Source organism: Homarus americanus, unplaced genomic scaffold, assembly GCF_018991925.1.
Source record: "Homarus americanus isolate GMGI-L3 unplaced genomic scaffold, GMGI_Hamer_2.0 scaffold46197, whole genome shotgun sequence".
Classification (NCBI taxonomy): domain Eukaryota; kingdom Metazoa; phylum Arthropoda; class Malacostraca; order Decapoda; family Nephropidae; genus Homarus; species Homarus americanus.
In genome coordinates, this window is record NW_024723050.1 from 2,400,469 (window position 1) to 2,426,950 (window position 26,482).

Below are 26,482 nucleotides of genomic sequence, written 5' to 3' on the forward strand. Positions count from 1 at the left end.
CTCTGTTTTCACTGGAGGTAACATCTTGCTTGAGACTCTCTTCAACTAAATGCTTTTTTTCTGTGTTTCCAAGCAAATTATTGGTCATTTTGAAATATATTTTACATATTGACAATATATAATGCAGTGCAGTGTTGATTTAAAGAAAATAATCTTGAATTACACCAAGAGCTAAAATTTTATGGGTGAAATGGCACCATGGGGTGACTTCTCTTCCACCCCAATGCCTTCTCTTCTTCCTTCTCCTCCAACCTCATTCTAAATCCCATCATCATCATCATCCAGGAGCCTTCTACATACACACCTCAAAGTAAGTGAACTTTTCTACCATTTTTGTTGAATTTAGGAAATTTTCGGTGAGCTGGAACCAATTACCCAAAAACCCATTGAAACAATGGTTTCGGTTAACAAACGACCTTCTGGAACGGATTGAGTTCGTTAACGGAGGGGTCACTGTATCTGGTTACCAGATACTGTCGGAAGCAGAAATTGCTGCCAGTGTTCAGAATCAAGGCGATGATGAAGATAATGATGATGATGAGGCAAGTAACTTTAAAGGTGAAAAGCTGTCTGATATGCGTGACTGGATCGACCGTATAATTGAACACATTGATTACAGCAATGATCCTGCCTTCCATCTGCACTACGAACATTTACGTACATTGAGAGAGTTGATTATAAAAAGGCAATACCAGAAATTCAATCAGGTGAAGATTGATACTTCCTTTAAACCTAAACCCTCTAAAACACCATCAAGCGAGCCTGGGCCATCTACCTCAGCTAATCCTCAACCCCCCTCCTCCTGAGCTAATGCTTCAGATAATCGTGCCGATGATCCATTTGTCATGTCAATAGAGGAGTGATTCAGATAACTAATCCTCTACAACACAGTGGCTCTACTGTACATACATTCATGGAAGGATTATGGTACTGTAAACACCATTTTATTTTTTTCTAAGGTGTTTGGATACTGCTTATGTGCAGTACAGTACTTCATAAATAAAAGTTTTTTATTAAAGTATTATGTTCTTTGACTTTTCCTTTTTTTTATTCAGGGTTTCTGTGCTGTTTCATATTTATTTACGAAAGTGGTTAATGTTTTAAAGCAAAAGCTATTGAAATATGAATGGCAAATGAACAAAAATGAATAGAGGGACATAAATTAGGTAGGTTACGGATGGGTACTTTGAAAATGTATGTTATATTTCCGTAGACTTTATTTGCTATTAACCGACGGCCCTTCTCCCCATATGTGGTCGGTCAATCGAGGTTTTACTGTATATATATATATTTCTTAAACTTTAACAATTTGACCATTCACATGACTAATCATACTTTTTTCATCTTTTGAGGGTGGGTGAAGTTCTAACTGTGCATAGGTACCTCCCACAAGACCCTTGGCCAGACGTTCAGGATTCACAACCACACAATTCTCCAGATCCTGTAAGAGAAGCAGGAAATAAACTACATTTCATGCTTTACTTTATAAACACCATACACTATCACATAGATAAGCATGACATTAGAAACAATGAAAATTTTCAGATACTGTATTAACTTTACACTGTACAGTAGGATCTCATATTTGGAAACCTATTTAGACTGTAAAAACCTCGCAAAATTCAAATCGTCTAAATTTAAATACAACTTCCTATGGAGAAAATGAATATGAGTCTGGTACTTTCGATGCTTGGCTAAATTTTGCCTTATTTACCCTACCTTTTTGACGAATTAGTACCTGTAATAAAGGAATATCCTAATAAACCAACAAAAATAACACAGATAAAGTTAAATATAAACCAAAAACAACAGAGAAAAAGTTATGTCCTACAGCTTCTGTTAGAGTTGAACCTGATGACTTGGCAACTTCGTCATCCGAGTAAAAACACACAACTACAACATTGGCTGTCCTTATGTTTTCAACTTTACCATAAGAGGCTGATCATACGTGAATATAACAACGAAATAAAAAAACGTGAATACAGCAACAAATAGCCCCCCTCCTCCTTATAGGCAGGAAAGGATGAGTGGTCCTTTTATTTTGTAGCAAAATTACAAATTGTTTCTATTATTTATAAATGTATATTATTTATGATGAAGCATACACCATAAGAGGCTGATCATATGAAAAAATATAACAATGAACTGTTAAAACAAACTGGCAAATGTGGCAACAGCCAGCCTCCCCCCCCACAACATTTACACATGGAGTGTCATCTTGCACCTATTAGCTCACTGTACTGTATCCCCATTAAAGAAAACACAGTACATGTATCCATTTTAATAATAAATGAGATAATATGAAAGGAAGCACACATGATAATTATTGCACAGAAGAACTCCCACTTGGTAAAATTCTGGACCCCCTTAACCAGCTAATATGTCCGGACACTCAAGGGTTTACTGGATGTTTTTTGTGAAGGAAAGCATTTAGGTTCTTGAAAGCCTGAAAGGTGTCAGCGCCAGGTCACTTAGTAAATTCCCTAGTATTTATAGTCTACTTGGATTTTGGTTTAATTTCCTTGCATTGTTTTCCTACACACATTGTGGTAACATAGCATGCCAGTAGTCTGTTGGATATCATTTCAAATATTTTCTGCTTAAAATTATTCCCACGTGTTAATACTTCACTAACCCTGATAAAGTATCGAAGGTCTGAAGGAAGAATAAGCACATGTGGATTACACGGAAGCCGTCCATGAGTTTCTGCTTGTTCTTGGTCAACACAAATGTCCTCTGGTCCTGGGTAAAGAGGATACAAACTCTGCTGCCATAAAAGGTGACGAGTTAGTCTTCCCAAACGGTCTGAGCCTTGGCTGTAGGATAATGCGTGAAAAATTGTCAACATTAAGTTGTTCCAAGTAAGAACTAATCATTTCTGTTACACAATGATAAATGGGTGGCAAGTCCACTTTTCTTCCACCAATGCTTAGTTTTATAAATACAGTATATTAAATAGCTGGAGACACTACTGTTTTCATATTACCAAAGATTACAAGCACCAAGAACTTAACAGTAGGCACAATCCTTTCATATAGTATACTGTACTGTAATTACAACTTGATATTTCCTATTTCATTGTAATAAAATTCTTTACAACAAGAAATGTGGTATTATTCTATTATTAAGATAAACAAAGAAATAAATTCATGAATATCGTCAGGAGGTAAAAGGATGGTTTTCTTGTAGGATACACGAGGAAACACTAGTTTACACACATGATCAATACCATAAAATAAAATTGTGCAACTGTTTATTGGTCTAGTCCTAGTGGTTTATTCTTAACCCTATAGATTTCAATATAGAATTAATTCTGACCAATATGAATAACTTTCAAATTTCAAAATTTTAACTCAAGCACTCCATCCTTCACAAGGTAATTATGCAGTTTACTTTGGTTGACCTTAATTAAACCTTGCATCACACCTTACACTGCTTATCCCACTAGACAGCAGGGGCTCTTTCAAATTTTCTTCGCACTACAATCAATTAAAACATTCTTAGCTGCATCAGTAGGTTCTATAAACATGACTATTGACTAACAACATTTTGCCTGTTCCACACTGCTTGCTTTTTATGACACTTAAAAGGTCTGCAATTTCTGGACATTTTAAGTCCAGTAAATATATACATGTACTGTATATTAAAGAAACTTACAAGGAGACCTCTTCCTTGCCAAGGTGAAGGAGGATGTCTGTAGCAGTTAGAGCCACAACAACACCTTCAATGTCAAGTAATGCTGGATCACTGACACACATAATGTTTCCTCCCACTGTGAATGGTGGAGTTGGATACACCATAGGAGTGCATATGTCTCGACAGGATGGTACAAGAATTACTTGTGTTCCCGAACTGTGGAAAAAAAAAAAATTAGCAAAGATTAGGAATGTACTGTACAACTTACAATGGTTGAGCTTAATACATAGCCTCATAAGCAACCTTATAAAAACTCCTTTCCTGCTAGTATTTACCAAGACATGACAAAATGTGTAAGTAATGTCAATCCTATCATATGTGTTCTTTTTCTGCATTAAACTAAACTACTGCATTGAATGAGGGAATTTCTCATTACATAGAATGGCTGAATTCAATAAAAGCTAAATGTAATTCAGTGAACAATATTAATTTAATACACACTAATTATCTATAAACATAAACAGTAGTACTGTACCTAACATCACACTACTAATTACTATCTGCTTTTAAACTACTTTTGCAATAATTGCACCCTTCTAACTGCAATACAGCATATCAATTACAGTAGCTACTCTATCAATTCTCGTATGCACATCTTTAAAAACTGGCAATGCAATTGTTGATATAAGGTAGATATTGAAGTAAAAGCGAGGAAAATAAGGTTGGTTACCAAGTATGGATCCTACAGGAATCTATATTCAAGTTGGGATAAGCAATGAATGAATTGTCCAAGGTTGAGGCAGGAGACAAAATGAGTTGTTATGCTTAATAAGAAAAGTAGAAATGCAGTAGCTTCATGATTGCGCTGTACCACATAATACTGTAACACTAAAAAGAGGCTGTTAAGGAATAACAAGTATTTGTGATACTCTAGTGTTGAAAGAGAACTCAAAAACAAGTAAAGAGAAAAAATGGATACTGATCTTTGAGACTGTTCAACATTTTGTTTAATAAATATCCAGGAATACCACAAATCCTTTCATGTGCATACTTCAGATACCAATTGCCTTAATCTCTCAATGTTTCAGATAAATTCATAAATCAGTTTGTCAGACATGTTTGCTCAACTCCTATGAAAAGAAATTCCTATAGTTCTATTGAGCTTGTCTCTTAACACCTAATAAACAAAAGGCATGAAGCACTCAACAGCAGGGCTTCACTGTAGGGTAAATGTTAGTCCCACAAACTTAAGATTTAATACTATGTGGGGAAGTATTATGAGAAGGTACCAGAAATGTGTGATTAACAGATTTTTTTTAAAAGGTGCTGGAATTGAACTACTTAAGCAAGAACTTAAGAATTAGGAGATAAAGAAAAATAAGAAGTGGACTTGCAAAGAAAAGCAAATATTTGTTTTAGTTAGTTGTTAGATTAGGAATGAATAAGGAACAGGAATATGAGTGATAACTGAAAACACAGCTCACAGTAGGGGTAAATATATGGAGAAGCCAAGAGAAAATATAAAAGTTAACTACAGGTTTTATTTTATTTTTTCGTTTGTCTAAAACTCGCTAAATGGCTATTATTGATTTTGTATTTACGCCTTTGCGACATTTATTTACATTTATGAATCTATGTAACAGAAGTATAGGGTAGACCAGGCAGATGGACTATATAAGGTGTTGGCAGAAAATATACAGCTCAAAATAGGGTTAGACTAAGATCACTGCCACATGGGTCACTGCAGTATAAATGATTCTTGGATTGAGTTAGATAAACTTCCTTTCAATACAAAACATTCTGGAAAAGCAAAAGCCAGTCATCAACATAACACAGGGAGTCTTACTTTTCTAATGTAGTTGTAATGATTCTAATACAACGATTAAACACCGCATCATGAGTTTCCCCCAGCTCATTGTTAGCGACCAGTGGATGAGCAGCGTCGAGAAAGGGACCAAGAAGGATCAGCAGGTGTGGGGGGTTCTTGTGCATAACAGTCAGCAGATCAGTGAGTGGCTCGTAAAGGAGGTTTTCTGTTGTCGTGAAAGGTCCACAAGCCACCACAATTTGTACTGGACCTGTTGGAGAGGATGGTTTATATCACACTTATGATAGAATATGATTTCTGAGAAATCAAGTTTACAAAATCTGTAAGGCATTACACTGTGAAAAGTAATGAAACACTTATCTAACATCTCAAACAAATTTACTTCTCAGTGAAGAAACAATTGACTCTCAAACCACTAAACTACATTTGACCCATTTTGCATTATACACTTTGGAGGACTTTAAAAGCAGTGGTATGTACAAGTATGAGAACAGAACATTCTGAACAAGTTCTAGTTCATTACTCTTAAAATAACTCCAATTAATTAACCAATCTCATGCCAAACAGACTGCATTGTGGATCTTGATGGAACAATAAAAAGGAAATTTCAATGGGAGTAAACTGAATTCTAGGTCAAATTCAAATAATAAATGGAGGCAACTAAAATAGCCATTTACGTATACAAAGAGGATTATCCCGAGAGCCAAGATGTGTAACCTATTGACGACAAATGAAGGGTGATCACAATCTAACAGACTTTAGCAACTATAAATTGGGTGATACAGTATACAGTATTTTACTTTCAATGTGAAATATGATATTTGTGACACTATTGATAATGTAATAGTTAAGGACTAATTACCCATGGTACTGTTGATAGTAATTGGTGAAGTGCTGGGTGGTAGGACTTTCCCAAGGACTAACTCTTGAGCAATGAGCTTGTTGCTTGTTGTGTGCACTCCTTTGATACTTACTATCTGAAATACAAATAGAAATGTAACAATTTGCTTCTTATGAAGAAAGATGAGTTGAAGTTTCCATCAGCCCAACAATCACCCCTTAGTTGGCAAGCAATGTTACTCGGTGTCAAGCAGCAAGAATTTTGAAACAATTACTTGCCAAACAGTGGCCACATAATCTGCCAAGGGATAAACATCTGCTGAAACAAATGCCAAATTGTACTGAAAAATTTTACCATAATGAATGTATGAAAACTGGAATTTACCTTGTTAATATTATGGAACAACAAAGTCAAATGTATGTTCTTACTAATACATTACACATAGTGTACCCTGTAAACACCTACTGTACATGTATGTGTTTGCACACACAACATATGAAATTAGCTATGTGAAGATATATATGTACTGTATAATAATAGTTACTGAAAATAAATTGTTACAGGTATACCCCGAAAACTAATGTCTCATTAACAGCCTATTATATATTGGTGAAATTCCCTGCAAGTTTCATTGATACCCCAGAGATCCGACGATTGCAGGAGCGGCAAATCCGTTTTGAATTTGGCAGGCAGTGGCGTGATGCAAATTTTTGCCACGAGAAAGCACTGAGCGCTGCCTCCGATTCATTCCTGCCTCTCTGCACTGGTTTACACTTACCATGTGGTTCCAACTTCGTGTTTATTCGTTATTTCTGCAATCATGCCTAAACACCCCAGTGATAGTTCCTCTTGGATGGGGCAGTTTGATTTGACGTGATAAGGTGTAATAAGTGGTGATGATGGACCAGCAATGACTGGTAGACCTGAACTTCCCACCCTAGACCATCTCTACCATCCTCAACAAAGGAAAATGGCAATCTCAATTTATGCTTTACACTTCTTATTTAGTGCTTAATATGCTAGCTTTATTTCTTACTTGACAGTGTGCACTACAGATATATATCACAGGCAGATGGAAGTTTTTGGGGGGTGGCCAGTCCTTAACCTCCTGCATTTGTTATTGTCTTTTGGGATTAATTGCTTTAATAACCGCCGATTCACTAACCCACAACTTTTCACAGTCCCTATACGAGTCGGTTTTCGGGGGTATGCCTATACCTTATTGGCCTGTGCAACAACACTACAGAAGACAAGATATAAGCAACACTACAGAAGACTTACTTTTTTATGGTCGACAAAATTAATTTGACGTCTTGTTCAACCAACAAACAATATTTAAGCAAAAATACCAATGATTGCCTATGGAACTCACTTCATGACAACACAGCACCCACCTTATAAATGTAGTGAAAATTAAATGGGTTGTATAGGCATGACTACCCATTTGGACAGTGTGCACTCGACTCCTTTACTTCCCAAACTAATTTTACAGTTTGGTGGACAGGGAGTACACTGGGATCAAAACAATGACCCTTAGGCCTGGAGGCAAATACTGCATCCACTTAGCCACCAAACTCCTATAAATGCTGTACAAATGTTAAAATTAAAAGACATGAAAACAAGAACAAAGGTCGACTAACCTGGCCAGGGAAAAGGGAGTATTCAGTCAATCGTGACAAATCTACTGGGACAGTCTCCCCAGAACTGGCCTCTCGTGAACCCTCCAGCAACACAGATGCAGCGTTTAGGCGACCAACACTGTCACAACAGATACGGCCCACGACCCATTCGCTCTCCTGCAATTATAAGACCATTCAGAGACACTGAAAACAGAAGTTACTTAAAATAAGTAGCACAAAATCAAGTTACTGACTGACCATAAGTGATCCTAAAAAAAAATTATGAATAAATATGCAGTAAGATGCTACATTGAAAGGCAAGAATGTTTAAACTCCTTCAATGACATAAAAAAGAGGGAGTTAACTATACAGTATGTACCACCAAAATGGTACAATATACTTAAAAAATGGCTCCAAAATAACTTCAGAAGTAATCCATATTTGTCCCTATTCTGTAGTATACTCATTCATACCTGCCAGCTTGCTTCTTTAATTTTTTTCTAATGGCTTCTACCAATTTAAAAAATCTGTTAACTTTTCAAAACCTTTCCTACCAAAATGCAGGATGGTTAAAATCAGAATTAAATATACCAACATGTATTCTCCTTTCCTTCCTTCGCTGTCATTCTCATTATTGTACCAAAATATGCTCTGCTCTGGATACTTCCCACCCATACAAATTTACAAAATTTGGGTTTACCGACCATCTTCTACAACCTAGCTCCACCCATCCACTAGACACCTCTCTATGTTCTCAAGGTTGGGGAGAGAAACACACAACAGCATGGTCCACTTTACAATATACACATCTACTAACTCTCCAAAGGGCCTGTAGAATTTTTCAAAATCTTTCATGGAAAATGGCAAGAGCCAAATTTTATTATCAGACCAGAGAGACAGATGGTTAAGGCAAACAATCTATGCTCTGGCTAAGGAATAATTTCATTTTCACTATACATGTACAATGAAAGACAAAAGTCGTGTTGTGAAATTTGACAAAAACATATGCCGAAGGGGGGAAACTTTTGATGCGCTCTGCCTTGTGGTAGGGGGCTCACAACGTTTCAAGAGTTATAATTAATCTTCGGACAAAACCGCGACAAGACCTTTGCCTCTGATTGTACACAATACAGCAGTCATTTATTAATAATTTCAGTATCAACTCCCAGCTTGTGTTTTTAATATTCTCAATTTATACCACACTACATTAAGGTTAAATTAATACAAGTTTCCTCAAGTACACATAATTTGTTTTCTCACTCACTCAAGTTTCCACATGTAATACCACTGCCTCAACAAACCCTTGTAGTATTATGGGCTCAGATTAAGCTTCCTTTAACCCTATATGTACAACTGAGGGTAATACTATACAGTATAGTACATACATTGCTGACAGTTTTAAACTCAGAGTATTCTTCCACCCCAAGAGTTTCTTTCATCTGCTCTGCCAGGACGACTATGGCATCATCTAATGCCTCAGCTGCATCCCCTAATTTCTCAAACATGTACTTGTATGTTTGATTCAAGGACTCCTCACCTCCCATGGCCAGCAGCTTCACCTGTAGAACACAGACATGAACTGAAAATTAAAATGACCTCACAGAATAAAAAAACCTACAGCAAAGGGAGTGTGTGTAAAATCTGACAAAACTGAATTACCGAGTAAATTCTTCAACACTGGAAAAGTCACAACCAATAGCCTGTAATCAATCAGTCTTGCTTGACAGCAAATCGCAGATCTCTTTGTATGAATAAAAAAGGAGACAAGTGTTTGCAAAGTTAATAAATCACTTAAATTTAACAAGGGGATCTGCAGTGAGATTTGCAGTTTTAGCTTAAGTACACAACTAATTTTTTAAATACCCTAGATGTAATTCCTTTCATATTAATAACACTGTATACTGACAAAAGTTGAGTCTTTCTTTTTAATACATATTACCTAGCAAGCATTGTACAGTATTAAGCAACGTGTGCCGTACAGCCAAAATAACTACCAAATCAGTACCGGCAGTCACAAATTTAATCTTGCTGCCCCCAATATTTTTCAAGTACTGTACTGTAATTTTCATTGTTCAAATTAAGAGTCATCCTTATAAAGCACACTTCATGATATACAGAAATCAAAATAAAAACAAATCTACTACTGTATATTGATAGACCACTTAAGTGAGAGCCAAAGGTGACAAGTTATAAGAAAAAATATTTGGCTGGAACCACAAGGTAGACTACTTCATGGTAAGTGACATTAAATCCTCCACACCAAACTTTTAAAGATTGTTAATGCTATTACAATATACTATTTAGTTTCTACTGTTTTTTTCTTCTTGCTTTCTTCCTTCCCTTGTGAAAACTCTTTAATGTATCCTTCATTCCTTCTGCATACATGTATTTATAACTCATTGTGCAAGCGAAGGATAAATTTCACTTCAGAGATATCTAGTACGTACAAACCTTAAGCCTGTGTTTTATGTACTGTACAATACTGCTGTTATTCTTTTTCAGACAAGACCATCAACTAAAATGTGGGAAATGTTCAGGTCATGCTTAATGACTTTGAATGCTTGGAAAGACATGCTATGTATTACATGTACACGTATAGTGAACAAAGTAAGCAATGTGTATATCAAGAAATGAAAGACCAGGACATTCTACTGCTGTACTGTACTGTATAACTATGGGGCTCCTACATTAGTCACAAAGAATCATGGTTCAAGTGAACAAATGAATTTAACTGTGTTTTCAAGATGAAGTCTCTTATAAAGTTAAAAACATCCCTAATCTACAGTAACTTGACAAAAACAAAACCTCATTTATACTGGGGAGAGATGTACAATACAAGAGCATGAGGTATGTTCACATGCCAGTTGTGCATTTTTTTTATTTAAGGCATAAAAGAAACTGTCTATAAAAGGAAACTATAATTCACAGAATGAATACCCTGTAGTAACATACAGTACAGTACTATGAACATTAATAAAGCCTCAATATTTAATACAAACACAAAACTATGTGTTGACACGAAAGTGCACTGTACACCTGAAATTTCTTTTAATTTAGTTGGTTGGTTTAGCAGGCAAAATTTACAGGTGTTATTAATACTCTCTAATTTTTCAGTCTATACACCACCAAATCATTGCAGTATTAATTTAAGTGCATGAATGGCTTTAAATTAAATAGTGAGCAAAACTCAGTATAAAACTAAGCTAATTTCCTGTACACAGTGACACCAAAAAGAGCAAATATGTTAAACTGTACAGTACACTCAATTTCCATCCCCCTCCTAATCATAAGCTTCTAAAGTAAAATGATCATTCTTACCCAACTTCTCTCTGATTTATGAATGAAACAAAATGGTAATAAAATTCTTTCCATGTCAGCCATATAGGGAATGTACCCAGAGCCAAGCAACATCTATCACCATATCCCAAATCTCTCCCACTTATTACTATCATTAATCACTCATTAGAACCACATGGTGTGCAGTACATGAAACAACTGACTCCTCTGAATGGCTTACCACTTGTCTACAACATATCTGACTGAGTGAGGTTTCTTTTAACCCGCTCAGCCTCGGAGCCTGAGACACACAAGTGCATGAAAACTTACGCTCGACCTCGGAGGTTTTTGCTGAAAAATCGTTGAGTAGAAAGAGAAAAAAAAATCAGGGCTCATTTCATTGCCATGGATTGTTTTATTAAATGTACAGTGAGTTCTGCTATAACACGTGTTTTGATAACGCGAATTTGCTCTAACGCGATTTATGAATAGAGGAACGATATTTGTTTAACGCGAACGCTTGTTTGCTATAACGCGATATTTGCTTACTATTTCTCCAATTTTGTGGTATTAACTGAGAATATGGTAAAGAAGAATATCTCCAAGAAGCGTTCTGGTGATAGAATTCCCGGTGATGATCGTAAATGAAAGGCTATAACCCTTGAAGAGAAGCTTGATGTTATCAACCTCAAAATCACCCTTTTCCCCCATCAAGTTACATTCATATTTTTTCAAGGCAAAGTGTTACATTTACTGTATGATTTCATTATTAGATATGAATGTAACATTTATTTAGACTGCTATCCTTTGTGTTAGGCTAACTACTAAATTTTTTCGATTTCGAGTAATCTGCACCTAACCCTATTTTCTCCATAAGCCCTGTTATTTCTATTACGCGATTTTCTATAACACGATATTTTACAAGAACACAATTATCGCGTTATAGCAGTACTACCTGTAATGGGGTCTCCTCTAGCATAAAATTGTATGAAACCACAAAAAATTTAAAATTCTTGAAATTTAAACCACCATTTTCGAGTAAAAGTTGAAAAGTAGGAAAATGTTAAGTAACATCTCGATTTCCATTCACATTTTCCTTGTAGCATGGTGTTCATTGACATGCACTATATACCAAAATAAAGAACAAAGCATGTAGAATATCGTGGTGTAAGGAAAAATAATATAAAAACTCATGGAATAATTAAAGGGCCGAACAGCGCACCCTCCCCTAACTCTAATGGCCAGAGCAACACTGCTTCAGGCTGCGCTGCCATGCACATGATGACCAAGACCGTCTCAGGGAAGGTGATTAGGCCCACACAAAGAAAACGCCGTCTGTCAAATGGCGTCCAAAGCTCAGTCAGTTTCACGGAATATTTTTTTTTAGTAATTTTAAAATTTAGCCCATACGTTGGCGTTGCGAGGCTGAGCATAAGTTTTTTCGCCTTTTATGTTCGATGCCGCAATGGTGTCGTGCGAAGCCGAGAGGGTTAAGGTATTCTTACTTATATCTTGGAAAATATGACATCTTGATCATTTTGTCTCCACATTAAGTGTACAATACAGTATAGGCATACCTCTTAATAAAACTAACCTTAGAATACCTTACCAACATAATGCTATAAAACAAAAAATTTATGGAACATTGCCAAATTTCCGTGAGATACAATGCTCCTTTTCCAAGCTATGCGCTAAACCAATGACAACAGTGATGTGTGCCGATTACTGCTCAGCCAATCAGCACCTGCCTCTCAATTTTGAACACTTTCCACTGATATGTACAGTATTTACTTCAGCTGTGCTGACTCTTTTAACTGATCTTTGACCTAGTATATCTAGAAAAAATTCTGAAAATGAGTGCTTGTAATACAGCCAGGCTATCAAGGATGATCAGTATTCATGTAAAAGTTCAAGTTATATGACATATGGAGGCAGATGAGCAAGTTGATACAGTATTTATTGTAACTTGGGTTTGACTACATCCTTACATAAACTGACTGAATGCACTGGTGAGTAGAGAAGTTATTTTTTTCTCACTCCACTATTCTCGCTGTATACAAGGTGCATTACCAATACCCAAAGCAACCCTCATACTGTATCTCTCTCATAAGTAAGAAATAGAGCTGCTCTGAATGCTTCTACAGAATCAGATCATGTTATACCAACAGTACTTTGTGACCAGTTTTCCTGGAACACCTCTAGAGCATTGTAAGAGGCATGTCTGCACAGTAGTACCTGTGCAGTACAATAAAATCTATATTTACATTTTAAATTTAGTGAAAACTCTTAATCTGGGATCTTCGTCTTAATATTTCTGGTCTAAATCATTGTTTAATAAATTATCTGCCGTTTTCCTTTTTCTTTCACCTCTCCCTAAGAGCCCTGGATATATTAGGTACAGTACTATACACCAGCATATAAAATTACGCACCCAAGTCGGGAATTATTGACATGACTCATAATACCTAACCACTCCTAATCATTCTTGGGCACATTTCAGGTATTTCCTGGTCAACATGAGAATATTAATTCCATTACACCAATGAGTCAAGGGTCTGCTCAATGGGGCAAAATCAATCAAGTTAACATTTAATACTTTATTGACCATCATTTTCTCAAGATATCACCCTAATTGTACAGTCTCATTCAAGATTCTTCGAACACTGCTGGAGACAGCTGACAACTCAAGGCCGTTTGTTTACTGTAGTATGAAGTAAAAATTATGAATAAATGTAAATGTGATCGGTGATTGGTTACTTAGTTCCCATTACTTAATTTAATGGTTGGGCTTTGTTGTTTCGTATTATATTATACTACGTACTATAGTTAACAAACGGCCTCGAGTTGCCAGCTATCTCCAGCAATGTTCGAAAAATCTTGAACAAGACTGTACCATCAGGTAGTCTGTAAACTTAAGCTAGGATACCCTACTTAGGCACATAGCACATTCATAAATTTCAACTAACACCTTGGGGCATTTCAGGTTGTGATATACAGTACAACTAACAAAAGGATCTGGCTCCCAAGCACAAACTACTGTACCAGAAAAACAATTGCATAACCACGGCCTTTGCACTCCCAAGGAGACAAGGAAAATTCTTTGTGCACAGTTATTACATGGTAAACACCTACTCTGCAAATATCCCAGAACAGTGGTTCCCAAACTAAGGGTTGCAAATGCATCATAAGCGGTCACATAGAGGTCTTGGGGCCGATGGGGTCCCATAAAGCTCATAGTCCAGGTGTCAAGGACTGAAGGATGTGGCTGACAGGTGCTCTCTCGTTAAGTCAGGACTATAAATTATGGTCAAGGGAATAATGCAGTTACTCTCCTTGTGTCAAGTCAGGTCAGTTCAGGGAAGGCATACCTTGACACATTATGCAGCAGAAAATTCACTCCTACCTTTGAATTGTTCTCAGCTCAATGAACTCTACTTCCCATGGATGCAGAAAAAAAATGGGAGCAAATTTCAATGATAGATTACCTGAGTTGCTTACTGAGTATTTGGACTTAGTTCAGTTCTGTTCAAGACAGATGTAAAAGTGTGGCTCTTTTGTCCTCGAAATAGTAGAATTACAGGCTGACAATGAGGCAAGGGTGAATTTTGCCATCTATGATATAGTGGTCCCTCGATTTACGAGCAAAATTAGTTCCACGAGTCGGTCGTTAACTGAAAATTTAGTTAACTGAAACTATTATTTCAATGGGATATTGGGTAATTGGTTCCAACTCACAGAAAAGGTACATACAAAGTACTGTATACCCGTATTAGAATTAACAAAACATTAAATATAAACAAAATACAGTACAGGTGCTCCTCTACTTAAGAATGTTCAACTTACAAACTTTCAGAGATACAAACATCATCACTGACGGGGGTTACCTGCCAGAACAGGTGTTTAACGTGGATGGGACTGGATTATTTTGAAGAAAATTCCAGATAGAACAAACATTACCTAAGAGAAGAAGACAGCCAGGTTTTAAAGCTGTATTAAAGGGTATAGCTGTACTAAATATCTATAATTTTTAATTTTTTACAATATGTTTGGTATCTACAAGAGTAAAGTTGGACTTACAAACAAGTCTCAGGAACATAACTCGTTTGTAAGTAGAGGAGCACCTGTACAGTACACTGTACAATAATAATTAAAAAACAATAAAATATTTTAACATTTACTTTGAGGTGTGTATGTCATATTCCTGATGGCTTTTTTTACATAGCAAACAGTCGATTGTAAAGGCAGTCGATGATGACATGCCATTTTCTTTACAGAGTGCATTGGTTCTTATGCCTTCTTTATATTAATTTCTGCACTATATATTATCAATATGTTAACTAAATGTAAAGGCTGTCGTTAATAGAAGTTGTACTCGGTAATAGAACTGAAAATCCTTATGAGGGGTTAATTCATTATCTGAAATGTCGTAAATTGAACCGCTCGTTAATGGAAGGACCACTGTATGTATTAATGTTTTGAATTATTTATCAAATTAACATTCAGCAGTTAAAAATCAAGCTATCAAGGTTTTGATACAATTTGGAAGCTCCTATGTCCGTGAGGCAGCTTTCCCGGCAATGGTGTTTATCAAACTTATATCTAGAAAATTGTGTGCTAAGTTGTTTAATCACATAATTATACCCCCAGTTAACAGAAAATTTATTAAATAATAATAAAAAACACGTTACATATGAATTATGACTGATATAACTTGTACCGAAAATTAATAGGATGATGCACACGCCACATACAAAATACATACAGTATGACGATTGTAACTAAGAAAATTGTATGTTATGCTGCTTAACTATGTAATTATATCCCCAGGAATAGAACATTAAATGATCATACAAACATGTCATATCAAACATGACAGCTGTAGTCTGTTTCTGCCAGTGTTCATTTTTATACTTCTCAATTATGTAATACGTTTTCCTTACTTGTTTTTACAGTTAAATATGTCCATATTTACTCTTAAGGATCCTCATATACACAACATATGTAATGACTTGGGGTCGCACTGGATAGGCGACAGTACTGGATGGGGTCGCACTGGAAAATGCTTGAGAGCCCCATGTGCTAGACAAACACATTGAATCCCAAAACATCTTCTGAACACATTATAAGAGTTGATGTTGTTATTACCTTTGGTGAAAAGTTAGGGTTGGCCTTCCAAGATGCATTGTCAGCATCCCCATAAGAAGCTACAATGCCTCCTACATTTGCCCTGGAGGAATACTTCTGTGATGGTGTTGCCACACTGGGGGAGAGCGTAGCTGGTGAGAACTGGGCAGATATGGAGCGAATAGGACCAACATGACGTTTGGTACCACGGTTGTCTGGTGTCAACTGCCGCTTGTTAGTCTGTGGGAGAGCAAAACACACGGTTGCATCACATTTGGTACTAAATATGTTGTAATACGGTCAAGTTATCACAAAGAATTTCTGATACCTGTACCTCAATTCAAATGTTAACAATGGAACAGACTCGCTTTCAAACTTACTAAAGATTTCTCTCTCAATTTGTGTTTCAATAAGAGATCCAATGATGAACTACACGAGTCATCAGGCAAAATTCAAATGGTACCATTCCTAGTCATAATGGTTAGTTCAGGTGGTACCATCCCTAGTCATAATGGTTAGTTCAGGTGGTACTATCCCTAGTCATAATGGTTAGTTCAGGTGGTACCATCCCTGTCATATGGTTAGTTCAGGTGGTACCATCCCTAGTCATAATGGTTAGTTCAGGTGGTACCATCCATGTCATATGGTTAGTTCAGGTGGTACCATCCCTAGTCATAATGGTTAGTTCAGGTGGTACTATTCCTAGTCATAATGGTTAGTTCAGGTGGTACCATCCCTGTCATATGGTTAGTTCAGGTGGTACCATCCCAAGTCATAATGGTTAGTTCAGGTGGTACCATCCGTCATATGGTTAGTTCAGGCGGTACCATCCCTGTCATATGGTTAGTTCAGGTGGTACCATCCCTGTCATATGGTTAGTTCAGGTGGTACCATCCCAAGTCATAATGGTTAGTTCAGGTGGTACCATCCGTCATATGGTTAGTTCAGGCGTACCATCCCTGTCATATGGTTAGTTCAGGTGGTACCATCCCTGTCATATGGATAGTTCAGGTGGTACCATCCCTAGTCGTAATGGTTAGTTCAGGTGGCACCATCCGTCATATGGTTAGTTCAGGTGGTATCATCCCTGTCATATGGATAGTTCAGGTGGTACCATCCCTAGTCATAATGGTTAGTTCAGGTGGTACCATCCCTAGTCATAATGGTTAGTTCAGGTGGTACCATCCCTGTCATATGGATAGTTCAGGTGGTACCATCCCTGTCATACGGTCAGTTCAGGTGGTACCATCCCTGTCATATGGATAGTTCAGGTGGTACCATCCCTGTCATACGGTTAGTTCAGGTGGTACCATCCGTCATATGGTTAGTTCAGGTGGTACCATCCCTGTCATATGGTTAGTTCAGGTGGTACCACCCTTGTCATATGGATAGTTCAGGTGGTACCATCCCTGTCATATGGTTAGTTCAGGCGGTACCATCCCTGTCATATGGTTAGTTTAAGAACATTCAGTGTGAGGTGGTGCAGTAGTTATGAACATGAATACACAGTAACAATATTTGTAATGGTAAAGTCAAATAAGTAGCATAGCAGTAGTAGTACTAAGTCACTGTTGTAAAGTATTAGAAAGTGATAAAAGTAGCAAAGTAGTACAGTAGAATGGACAAAAAGTCACATTCGTACCTGTAAAAGTAAGAAGTTATTGGAGGTGGTGGCAACAGTAACAGTGTTAGAAAGGATTACCGTACTGTATAAGAATAGTCACTGTCGTAGTATTGTCGGTTATTAAACAAGGGACTAGAAGATATAATGGCAAAAGTAGGTACAGTACTATGGTGAAGAATGGTATCAAGGAAAACACTACAGCACTGGCAGCAGTATTAGAATTATACCAGCTGTAGCAGGCTGAACTGCTAGAACAAAAACAACTACAGCATAGGGAAGATGTACAGTACTGTACTTTAATATGGTTGGCGTGTCTGTCATGCACGCATCCATTGTTATCTAACGCAAGGAGCAGTGTAGTTGGTGATAATTACAGAACCAGTAGTTATTAAAAAATAATCAATGCACGAAGGATAAAAAATCCAAGTCAGATTTTTTAAGAAAAAAAATTCATATTTTGTATTTTTGTGGACCCGGGCTAAATACATTATGTACACATTCACACAACCTATGGGATCATGTACTGTACAGTACAATACGTATACTGTATGCTTCAAAGGCAAATTAAAGAGCCCGTAAAAGTAATAATTACAGTGGTCTTGGTAGTAATAAAAGGTGATGTACAGTAGCTAAAACAACTGTCTGTGCATACTTTGTGGGAAATAAAATGCGACCATAGGCGATAAATTTTGGTATATGAGGGCTGTCACTAATCACGTAAAACTTCGGATCATATCGACCCCCCACCTGCACAGATAGTTGATTTAGCTACTGTACATGTTGGCAACAACAGTATTGCTTGTAGTGATATGTACAGCAGTGTATCTCCAACAAACAATCTCATCTTTTTGTCAACAATCCAACAACCACTAGAGCCAGGTGTGCCCTTGTAGTGTCCAGTCTGACGACTTCTGGCCTTGCACATACGCCCTTTAATGCTCCCTTCTTTGTTTAGTTTTCCAAGTCCAACTGTATCGGAATACTGTAGTATAACACCTGAAATAATGATGAATTCGTATTTACTATATTTACGAGGTTTTGTATTTCCTTTCATATATAAATTGCTACACATGCCAAGTACTTACAAAAGTCAACGCCACCTACAGCCTATAATCTGCTAACAATTGGTCTCCACACGTTACAAATTCAATAGTACATGACGTACATAACGAGCGATTAGCCGTGACTATGCTGCTTGTCTACCGCTGCCCGCTGCTGCTGTAGTCTCCTGTTGCTAGATGAGTATGGATCTAGTCATGGCGGAATCAACATGCACCAGAACCCTACCCACCCAGCACCAGTGACACATTTCTCTGCCCCAAAGGTAAAAATCAAACAAACCACAATACTACACCCAAAAGCATAAATTAACATTCAGTATAAAACCACAATTGGCATTCCAAGAGGAGTTGGGTGGGCGCGCACAGCAAGTTGATCTTCCCGCGTGACGTCACTAAGCGCGGGAACTCTCCACCCACCACCGGTTCCCTCCTACTCTTATGAGATTCTTCCTCAACAAGTTTCAGTTACGAGTGAAACAGACTGAGGAAAATGAAGATGTATTAAATAAGGGCGAGAGGTGTGATGGAAGTCAGGATGGTGTGGTGGCCAATATCACCAGCAGCGGCAACCGCCAGCCGCCGCCCAGGTGACTGAACGCTGCCGAGGTCACCACCACGCTACCCCAACCTTCCCCCACCACCCTCCTCTTCCCCATGCACTACCAACCACACACACCACATATTTCTGGTTATCCTGCTACAAAGAAATTTTTCGATAAGCAACTGAAAGCTCGTGATTACAGTACATGGAGAACAGGCCAGTACATGCACCGTCACACGCACAGTTTCCACCAGACTACAGTACTCCCATGGCCTTAACCTATCCTTACAAGCTGCAAACCAACCGCGGCCCCTAAATGGCCACAAATTTGCAGTTATCTCAACAATTATTCACACTCCCTTTACCTACTCGGGACAATTCTTCAGCTTTTAACTTTTAAAATCAGTTACCCCATTCGTTACGAAGACATCCAAATCCAAAGATAAAAAAAATAGACAAAGCATTTGGAAGTGATCACCCATTGTCACATTCGCCTCGAAATTTTAATCTACATCAGAGAACATCTTCACAACACCCATGGCGAGCGTTCATCTGACGGCATCTCATTATCTGACAAATCAGGAATAACCTAAGAATTGTAGTCATGTACACATACAATTATTATTAAATAAAGACTGCAGTCGAATTTTGGGCAGCTCCCTGTCTGCAGTTTATTATGAGTAGCTCAAACCTTCATACACGAAATGCTAGCCCATCATATACAAGATGCACAATAACGCCGATTTTTAAACCAATACAGTAATATATATGTAAAAGGTTCTGGAAATTACATTAACTATGAAGGTACAGTCTCACCCAAAAGTTCGTTAACTCTCCCAGCCAGCTATTGCTACACTGTCTGCAACAGACGTTTGAAACTGTCTCCGTACCAACCAGAACCTGAAACCGATACGAGTGAATCTGAAGGTTCGAAGTAACACTCAAGTTCATACATCTGAAGCAGGCAGTGCAGCAATAGCTGGCTGGGAGAGTTAACGAGCTTTTGGGTGAGACTGTACCATAGTATATTAACAACTAGCATGTAGACAAACGCACTGAGTAGTTTCATTATGGAGTAATGCGTAATGTAGAAATATGGCAGACTTAAACGCGGATGGAATATCTATTGATAATTTCGGAAAATAATATTTTCAAACTCGGTACGAACTATAAGGTGAAAGAAAGGTATCTATAAGGAACAATATCAGTTTAGATACAGCCTCAACAAAAAGAATGCTATAGGTAATATTGTATTCAGCTTACAGTTTTTGTCGTGTAAACTTGTAAAACATACAAAATATCAATAAAATAAAATACAACAAACACTTGTCCACTCTAGCGCATTCATTTTGCCCCCTTAATACAAGTTACGCCATGAACTATAACACATGATTCATCCAAAATTAACATTACCATCTTCGCCTTGGCTGACAGACCCGACCACCAGTCCAGTTATACTTGTTCACCGAAGCGCAGTACATTTACTTTAAATTATGGAGTGTCACAATTACAGCTTTCATCTAAAATGCGAACATCTCCATTTATGTAGTTAACTGGACCTAACTGCATTAAATACTGTCGACATAAACCTAATAGCGTTACTAATCACTAAGACAGACTAGGAAAGCATCTTACCGAACCTAACATCACAAACGGTTGTCTTAAAAATAAAATGAAAGTACTGTACGAGACAACGGTAATTTTATCTAGGGTTCTTTGAGACAAACAGAAGCAATACAGTAACGTTACTACAGTATAGCCGCTGATGACAAACACCCACTTCCTGCACTACCATCACATGGATGAGTTGGGAATGATGCCACGTTTCGCAATGCAGCTTCATTCACAAGCATTTAAAGTTACTCGCACAACACACAAACTACAATCCACCCCGTTCCCCTCTTCTAATCCTAAGTTGTTAAAATTGTTCTGCACAATATTATTATTAGCCTTAGTGCAAAAGTAACACCCGCAGATGTCACGAGTGGAGATGAACCACTCTTGTGTTCCGCAGATATGGGCAAGAAATTGAGGAATAGTCCCATGTGTAATGTGTGTTATTTTTTAAGTTATTCGTGTCTTAGTTTAATTTTAACATTCGCATTCATTCTTACATCTTCACTGACGAGGAATATTCACCGTGTGAACCTTTAGAACTAGAAATGTGGTCGAAGACTCAACTTTACAGACTGCAAAATGACACCACAAGACAGGCTATCACTGGCCTTTAATATTCCCGAAAGCCAAGAATTATGTAACCGTGAGAAAATAAAATAAAATGATTCGAAAAAACTACTCCACCATGCCTAGGGTAAGTGGTGCCGAGTCCACTGGACTATCAACCACTTTACCTGATACACATGTGTTGAGGGAGGTGGGTGTGTGTATGTATGAAGGTGGAGTGTGTCGGTATGAGTGTCGGTATGAAGGTGAGGAAGAGCGGCGAGCACAGTGGTGTTAGCAAGCAGAAATGAGTGGGCAATATCAGCATGAAGGTGAGGGAGTGTTAAGGTAAGGAAGAATGCGAGTGAGACAGGAGTGAGTGAGGAGTATCAGCAGGGAGGTGAGGGAGGCATGGCAGAGCCCCGGGGGCGGCGGCGGCAGTGATGGTGGGACAGTGTCGTGACTATTCTCTTGCCCGCCTCATAATGACACAGCTCCTGTTCCTCCTCCAGCTGCTACACATAATCGCCGAGGATGGTGAGGGAGCTCAACAGACGAGAAGGAGGAGGCGCATAGGAGAATATATATAACAACTCTGAACTAATGTGACCAATGAACGATATAGCTCGTGGAAACCAAGAGGAATATTTCAGTTGACAGAAAAAATTATATTATTATTATTATTATTATTATTATGAAATAGAAAACACGTTACTTGATTTTCCAATAAGCGGGTAACACCACTGAGATTGTCTGCCACGTTCAACATTCTGAGCTTCGTACGTTTTCCCCGCAGCTAAACGCCACGCATCTAATTACAGTCGAGACACTGCAATTTCTAGGCCACTCCGGCTTCCATCTCACTGCTCTGGGACCGAGGGAGTTACACGAAATCCCTCAAGTCCCTGAAGTTATTTCAATGTAAGAACCTCGACAATTCAGGCTCACCCCGCCAAGGTGAGTCCATCGCTTAACATAACCAAGGCGCGAGTATACATCAGTAACTCGCCGCCACCACGCCCCACAACCTCAACACTCACGCACAACACAATAGTCTGGTTAGGGTGCAAGGCAAACAACACAAGGTTCAGGGTTCTTCATGACTTCAACTAAAACAGAGAGGTATTCGTGTGTGTATATAAGTTGAGTACACGACCACCAGGCAGAAGCTAACAAGAGTTACCGCACTACACCAATGGTCAAAGGCCAGTTAACTACCGTAAAAACTAGATTAAAAAAAATCTAAATTTACACGTCTCCTTTCTCACAACAAAATACTTAAACACTGGCAGTCAACCAAGTGTTCCAGGTAAATTAGGATAAAAAAGTTTACTTCTATCTGTTCAACTTACAAAAACTTGGCTCTGTACTATAATATATAATAAAACCGCGTCAGCATGAACAAACACCATCATCAATAAACGATAGATTTATGGGTGGTATGCTACACGAATGTTCGCTCGCCTACCTTCTGCCCGCAGTTGAACTCATGGTGTGAGCATTTCCTACCTGAAGGTAAAGGGCGTCGAGATCACCTGACACCTGCGGTGAGCACGCCCGCGTCTCTTACTGGAATACTCCCCACTTCACACCAATACCCCGCACTTCAAAGTGCTTTGAGTAGGTAGAGAGAGGAAAGGGAAGTAGGTAGAGAGGTATCACCCACTTGTCATTCATCGTATGTCAAACACATGATCAAGATAATGAAACAATTACGCATATAAAAAAGTTCTCTAATTTAAAAACGTTGTTATGTAATGTAAGAAAATAATAAATGGTGGGTAACGTTGTGCAGACGTAAATTATTAATGTCCCAAAAAAGCTCCCAGAAGCACAACATACTGTAGTGCAACTACGGAAAACATTGCAAGGTTTTATCCTTAATCTGCGGCCATTAATAACCAGTTTCTTGACAGATAGGCAAAGAAAATAAGTGAAAAAACGTCCAAGCGAAAATTAGGAGCCAATATGCAACGTCAGACAACTGTGTCAACCTCAGGGGTTCGAGGTTCTTCAATGGGTTTCCAGCAAGAATTAGAAACAACATTTGAGGATTGGCAAAAGCTTCAAAATAATAATTTCTTCAGAAAACACCTGGTCAGCCTAAAATCTGATGTACTGGCCTATGAACTGTAAGCTGGGAAGCGTGATGGCTCCAGGACTACTATGACTCCCAAAATCGACAAGTAAAGGCAAGGAACAGGTATCACGTTTACGTAAACTAAGCGAGAAACTTGCCCAGAGAGGTTGTAGCGTGTGTGTGTGTGTGTACACTGAGGAGCAGGAGAGGCCCGCCACCACCACCCCCGGTCTGGAATATTCCGGCCTCACTAAGATGGCGGCATGGAGGCAGCCGCCATCAACACGCCGCTACACTCTTGAAGGTAAACCACGCCAGGTTCCCACGCCTCCCTCCCCCCGTACCCCCTACTGTCCTACCACCTGGTCACCAAGCGAGGGGAGGAGCCACACCAGCGAGCCAGATGGTCCACACTGGTGAGTGAGTGAGAGCTGGGCGACTGGTATAGTGTACAGTACAGTGACTCACCAAGGCATCACATCACCTACAGTAACCAAGATGGCCAATGTCTGGGGTTAATACCACTCTCATGTCCCCGTGCTAAACTTATATTGTATGGTTGTTGCAACAAACTCTTTCCACTCTACTCCACTAAACTTCTGGCAGCACTAAACTTCGGGGAGTGGCAGCAGGATGGTGGGGAGGAGGATCGAATCGGGGAACTATGAACACCACCTTCCAGCTAGACTTATACAGGCACTTCCCTCTCCATGTCATCAGGTGGTGGTTAGGGGTGGTATGTACAGTCACCCACAAAGACAAGGAAATGACTGGTGAGTGGATCACACAAGTTTCCGGCGGCGGTGCAAGTTGAAACCAGCGGGGCCACCTGCACTGATGGTTGTGGTGTGGTGGTAGATACTAGTAGTAATGATGGTAGTATTGGTATTAGAGGGGAGTGGGCGAGTAGGATCACTACTGACGGCGCGTTGTAGTTCCTAGTAGCTACCAGGTAGACACTACTTACCTCAGCCAACCTGATCGTACTCCTCCCTCAAACAACAACCACTACTCTTGCTACTTCAGCTGTTAATACCACCGCTACCACCCCGCAGCATTTTCTGCTATTACTTACAAGTAGTCGTGCGGTACTTTTCAGAGCTATTAACTATTACTGCAAAATGTCTACTACTACCGATGTTACAAAAATACTACCACCATCACTAATACTACTGCTGCTCCCTCCCCCCGAAATCAAGGACACCCAGTGGAGAGGAGGGAGGGAGGGCGGTTACGTCTTTTGTGAGTGAGAAGGGGAAGTGAGAGGCCTACGGTTGAGGAAGGGGGAGACGAAGAAAGGAAGATGAGAGCATAAAGGGAGGGTGAGAGAGGGGGGAAAGAATTAAGGTTCCCTAAATCTCTGACCACCTTTAACTAGGCGGGTGATGCCGAGTCTGGTGAAAGTGTATAGTACATGGGATTGTAAACTCCGCGCCACTACCCATTAGTATATACAAGTGTAGCTCTCGTCTGTTTCACCACGAAGACCACCGACACCAACCAGTATCATAGCTGTGTCGCATCAGCTGATCACCTTCAAGCCACGCTCAACAGACACCCCCCAATGATTACCAGGACCCAGATTAAACTAACTCATTCATAAACTGTGACCCAGACAATCAGGTTACGGCGACGGTGCAAGCGGTGTTGGTCCCCCAGGTGGGTGTAGGTGACAAGGAGGCTGCAGCGTGGCGTGGCGTCCAGTGGCCCATGGCTGGATTAAGAGAGGTGCTCAAGGCCACTACAAGGACCCGCCCGCTTCACAATGCTGCTAGAGTTCCCGCTCTTGTTCTTGCTCCCCGCCTTCTCTACCTACATCGTGAGAGGCTATGGGAGAGGCAAGGGGGGGGAGGGGGGGGGAAGAGTAAGCAAAAGAAAGAGAAGAATAGGAGGAGGGGAGAGAATGGGCCAGAGAGATGGAAGGACAGTAATAGCCCTCGCGGTAACATGCGACAGACTGGTGATGTAGAGTGTCGAGGAAGAAAGAAAACTGTAGTGCAATGGACCCAAGCTGGCAGGCGAGGATGTGAGTGACGCCATGGGGAAATACCACCGTCCCTGGGTACTGCTACACCTGTGTCTCCTGCAGCTGACCATCCTGCTGTGTACCCAACAAGATATCCGGCTTCCCACTCACGTGTTGGGTATCCTACTAACAAAGGGACCTATGGGTGAGATACTGGGAACTATCTTAATACTCCTGACCGAGGTAACATGCTGTGGAACCCTCTATAATATGGAACCAGTATTCCCAATCATAATGAAACAATCCAGCGAAATTTGCAAACCAACAAAACCAAAAAAGTTTGTCAAAGAATAAAGATAAACCCAATCCTACTTGTAGATTCCTTTCCAATTTTGTAATATGAAGCAGGTATTCCACTTTATCGAACATAAAATCTGGAATCCTATTTCTATATCCAACGAGGTTCCTAACTGTATCTCATACCAGCCCCTGCTGGTGTGTGTGTGTGGAGGGACTCGAGTCGAGTTGTGTTCGGTAAGTGTAAAACACCAAACCCTTCCTGACAATGCCTACCTGTGTCAGGTCCCACGTGGTGCACCTCCCTGCCGCTATTTCCTCCAGGAAACGACCCTGTTGCCATTACTGCCCTGGTCACCATCTGGCCTCGTGACTACACTAACCAAACTCAGTGGTGCGAAGCATCACCTTCAGCCATTGACAAAC

At 39.2% G+C, this 26,482-nt stretch overlaps 1 protein-coding gene across 1 annotated transcript in view; it reads right to left on the reverse strand.

Moving 5' to 3' along the window:
- Positions 1 to 345: 345 nt before the first annotated feature.
- LOC121863257 (DNA polymerase alpha subunit B-like) overlaps positions 346 to 26,482 on the reverse strand; it is a 68,139-nt gene continuing 42,002 nt past the window's right edge. Inside the window, exons 4-11 of the mRNA XM_042361803.1 lie at positions 16,346 to 16,564; positions 9,310 to 9,483; positions 7,946 to 8,101; positions 6,327 to 6,441; positions 5,483 to 5,714; positions 3,658 to 3,852; positions 2,636 to 2,816; positions 346 to 1,441 (exon numbers count right to left, since the gene is read on the reverse strand). Coding sequence (XP_042217737.1) covers positions 1,295 to 1,441; positions 2,636 to 2,816; positions 3,658 to 3,852; positions 5,483 to 5,714; positions 6,327 to 6,441; positions 7,946 to 8,101; positions 9,310 to 9,483; positions 16,346 to 16,564 — 1,419 coding nt within the window. The 3' untranslated portion in view covers positions 346 to 1,294. The remainder of the gene's footprint in view (positions 1,442 to 2,635; positions 2,817 to 3,657; positions 3,853 to 5,482; positions 5,715 to 6,326; positions 6,442 to 7,945; positions 8,102 to 9,309; positions 9,484 to 16,345; positions 16,565 to 26,482) is intronic.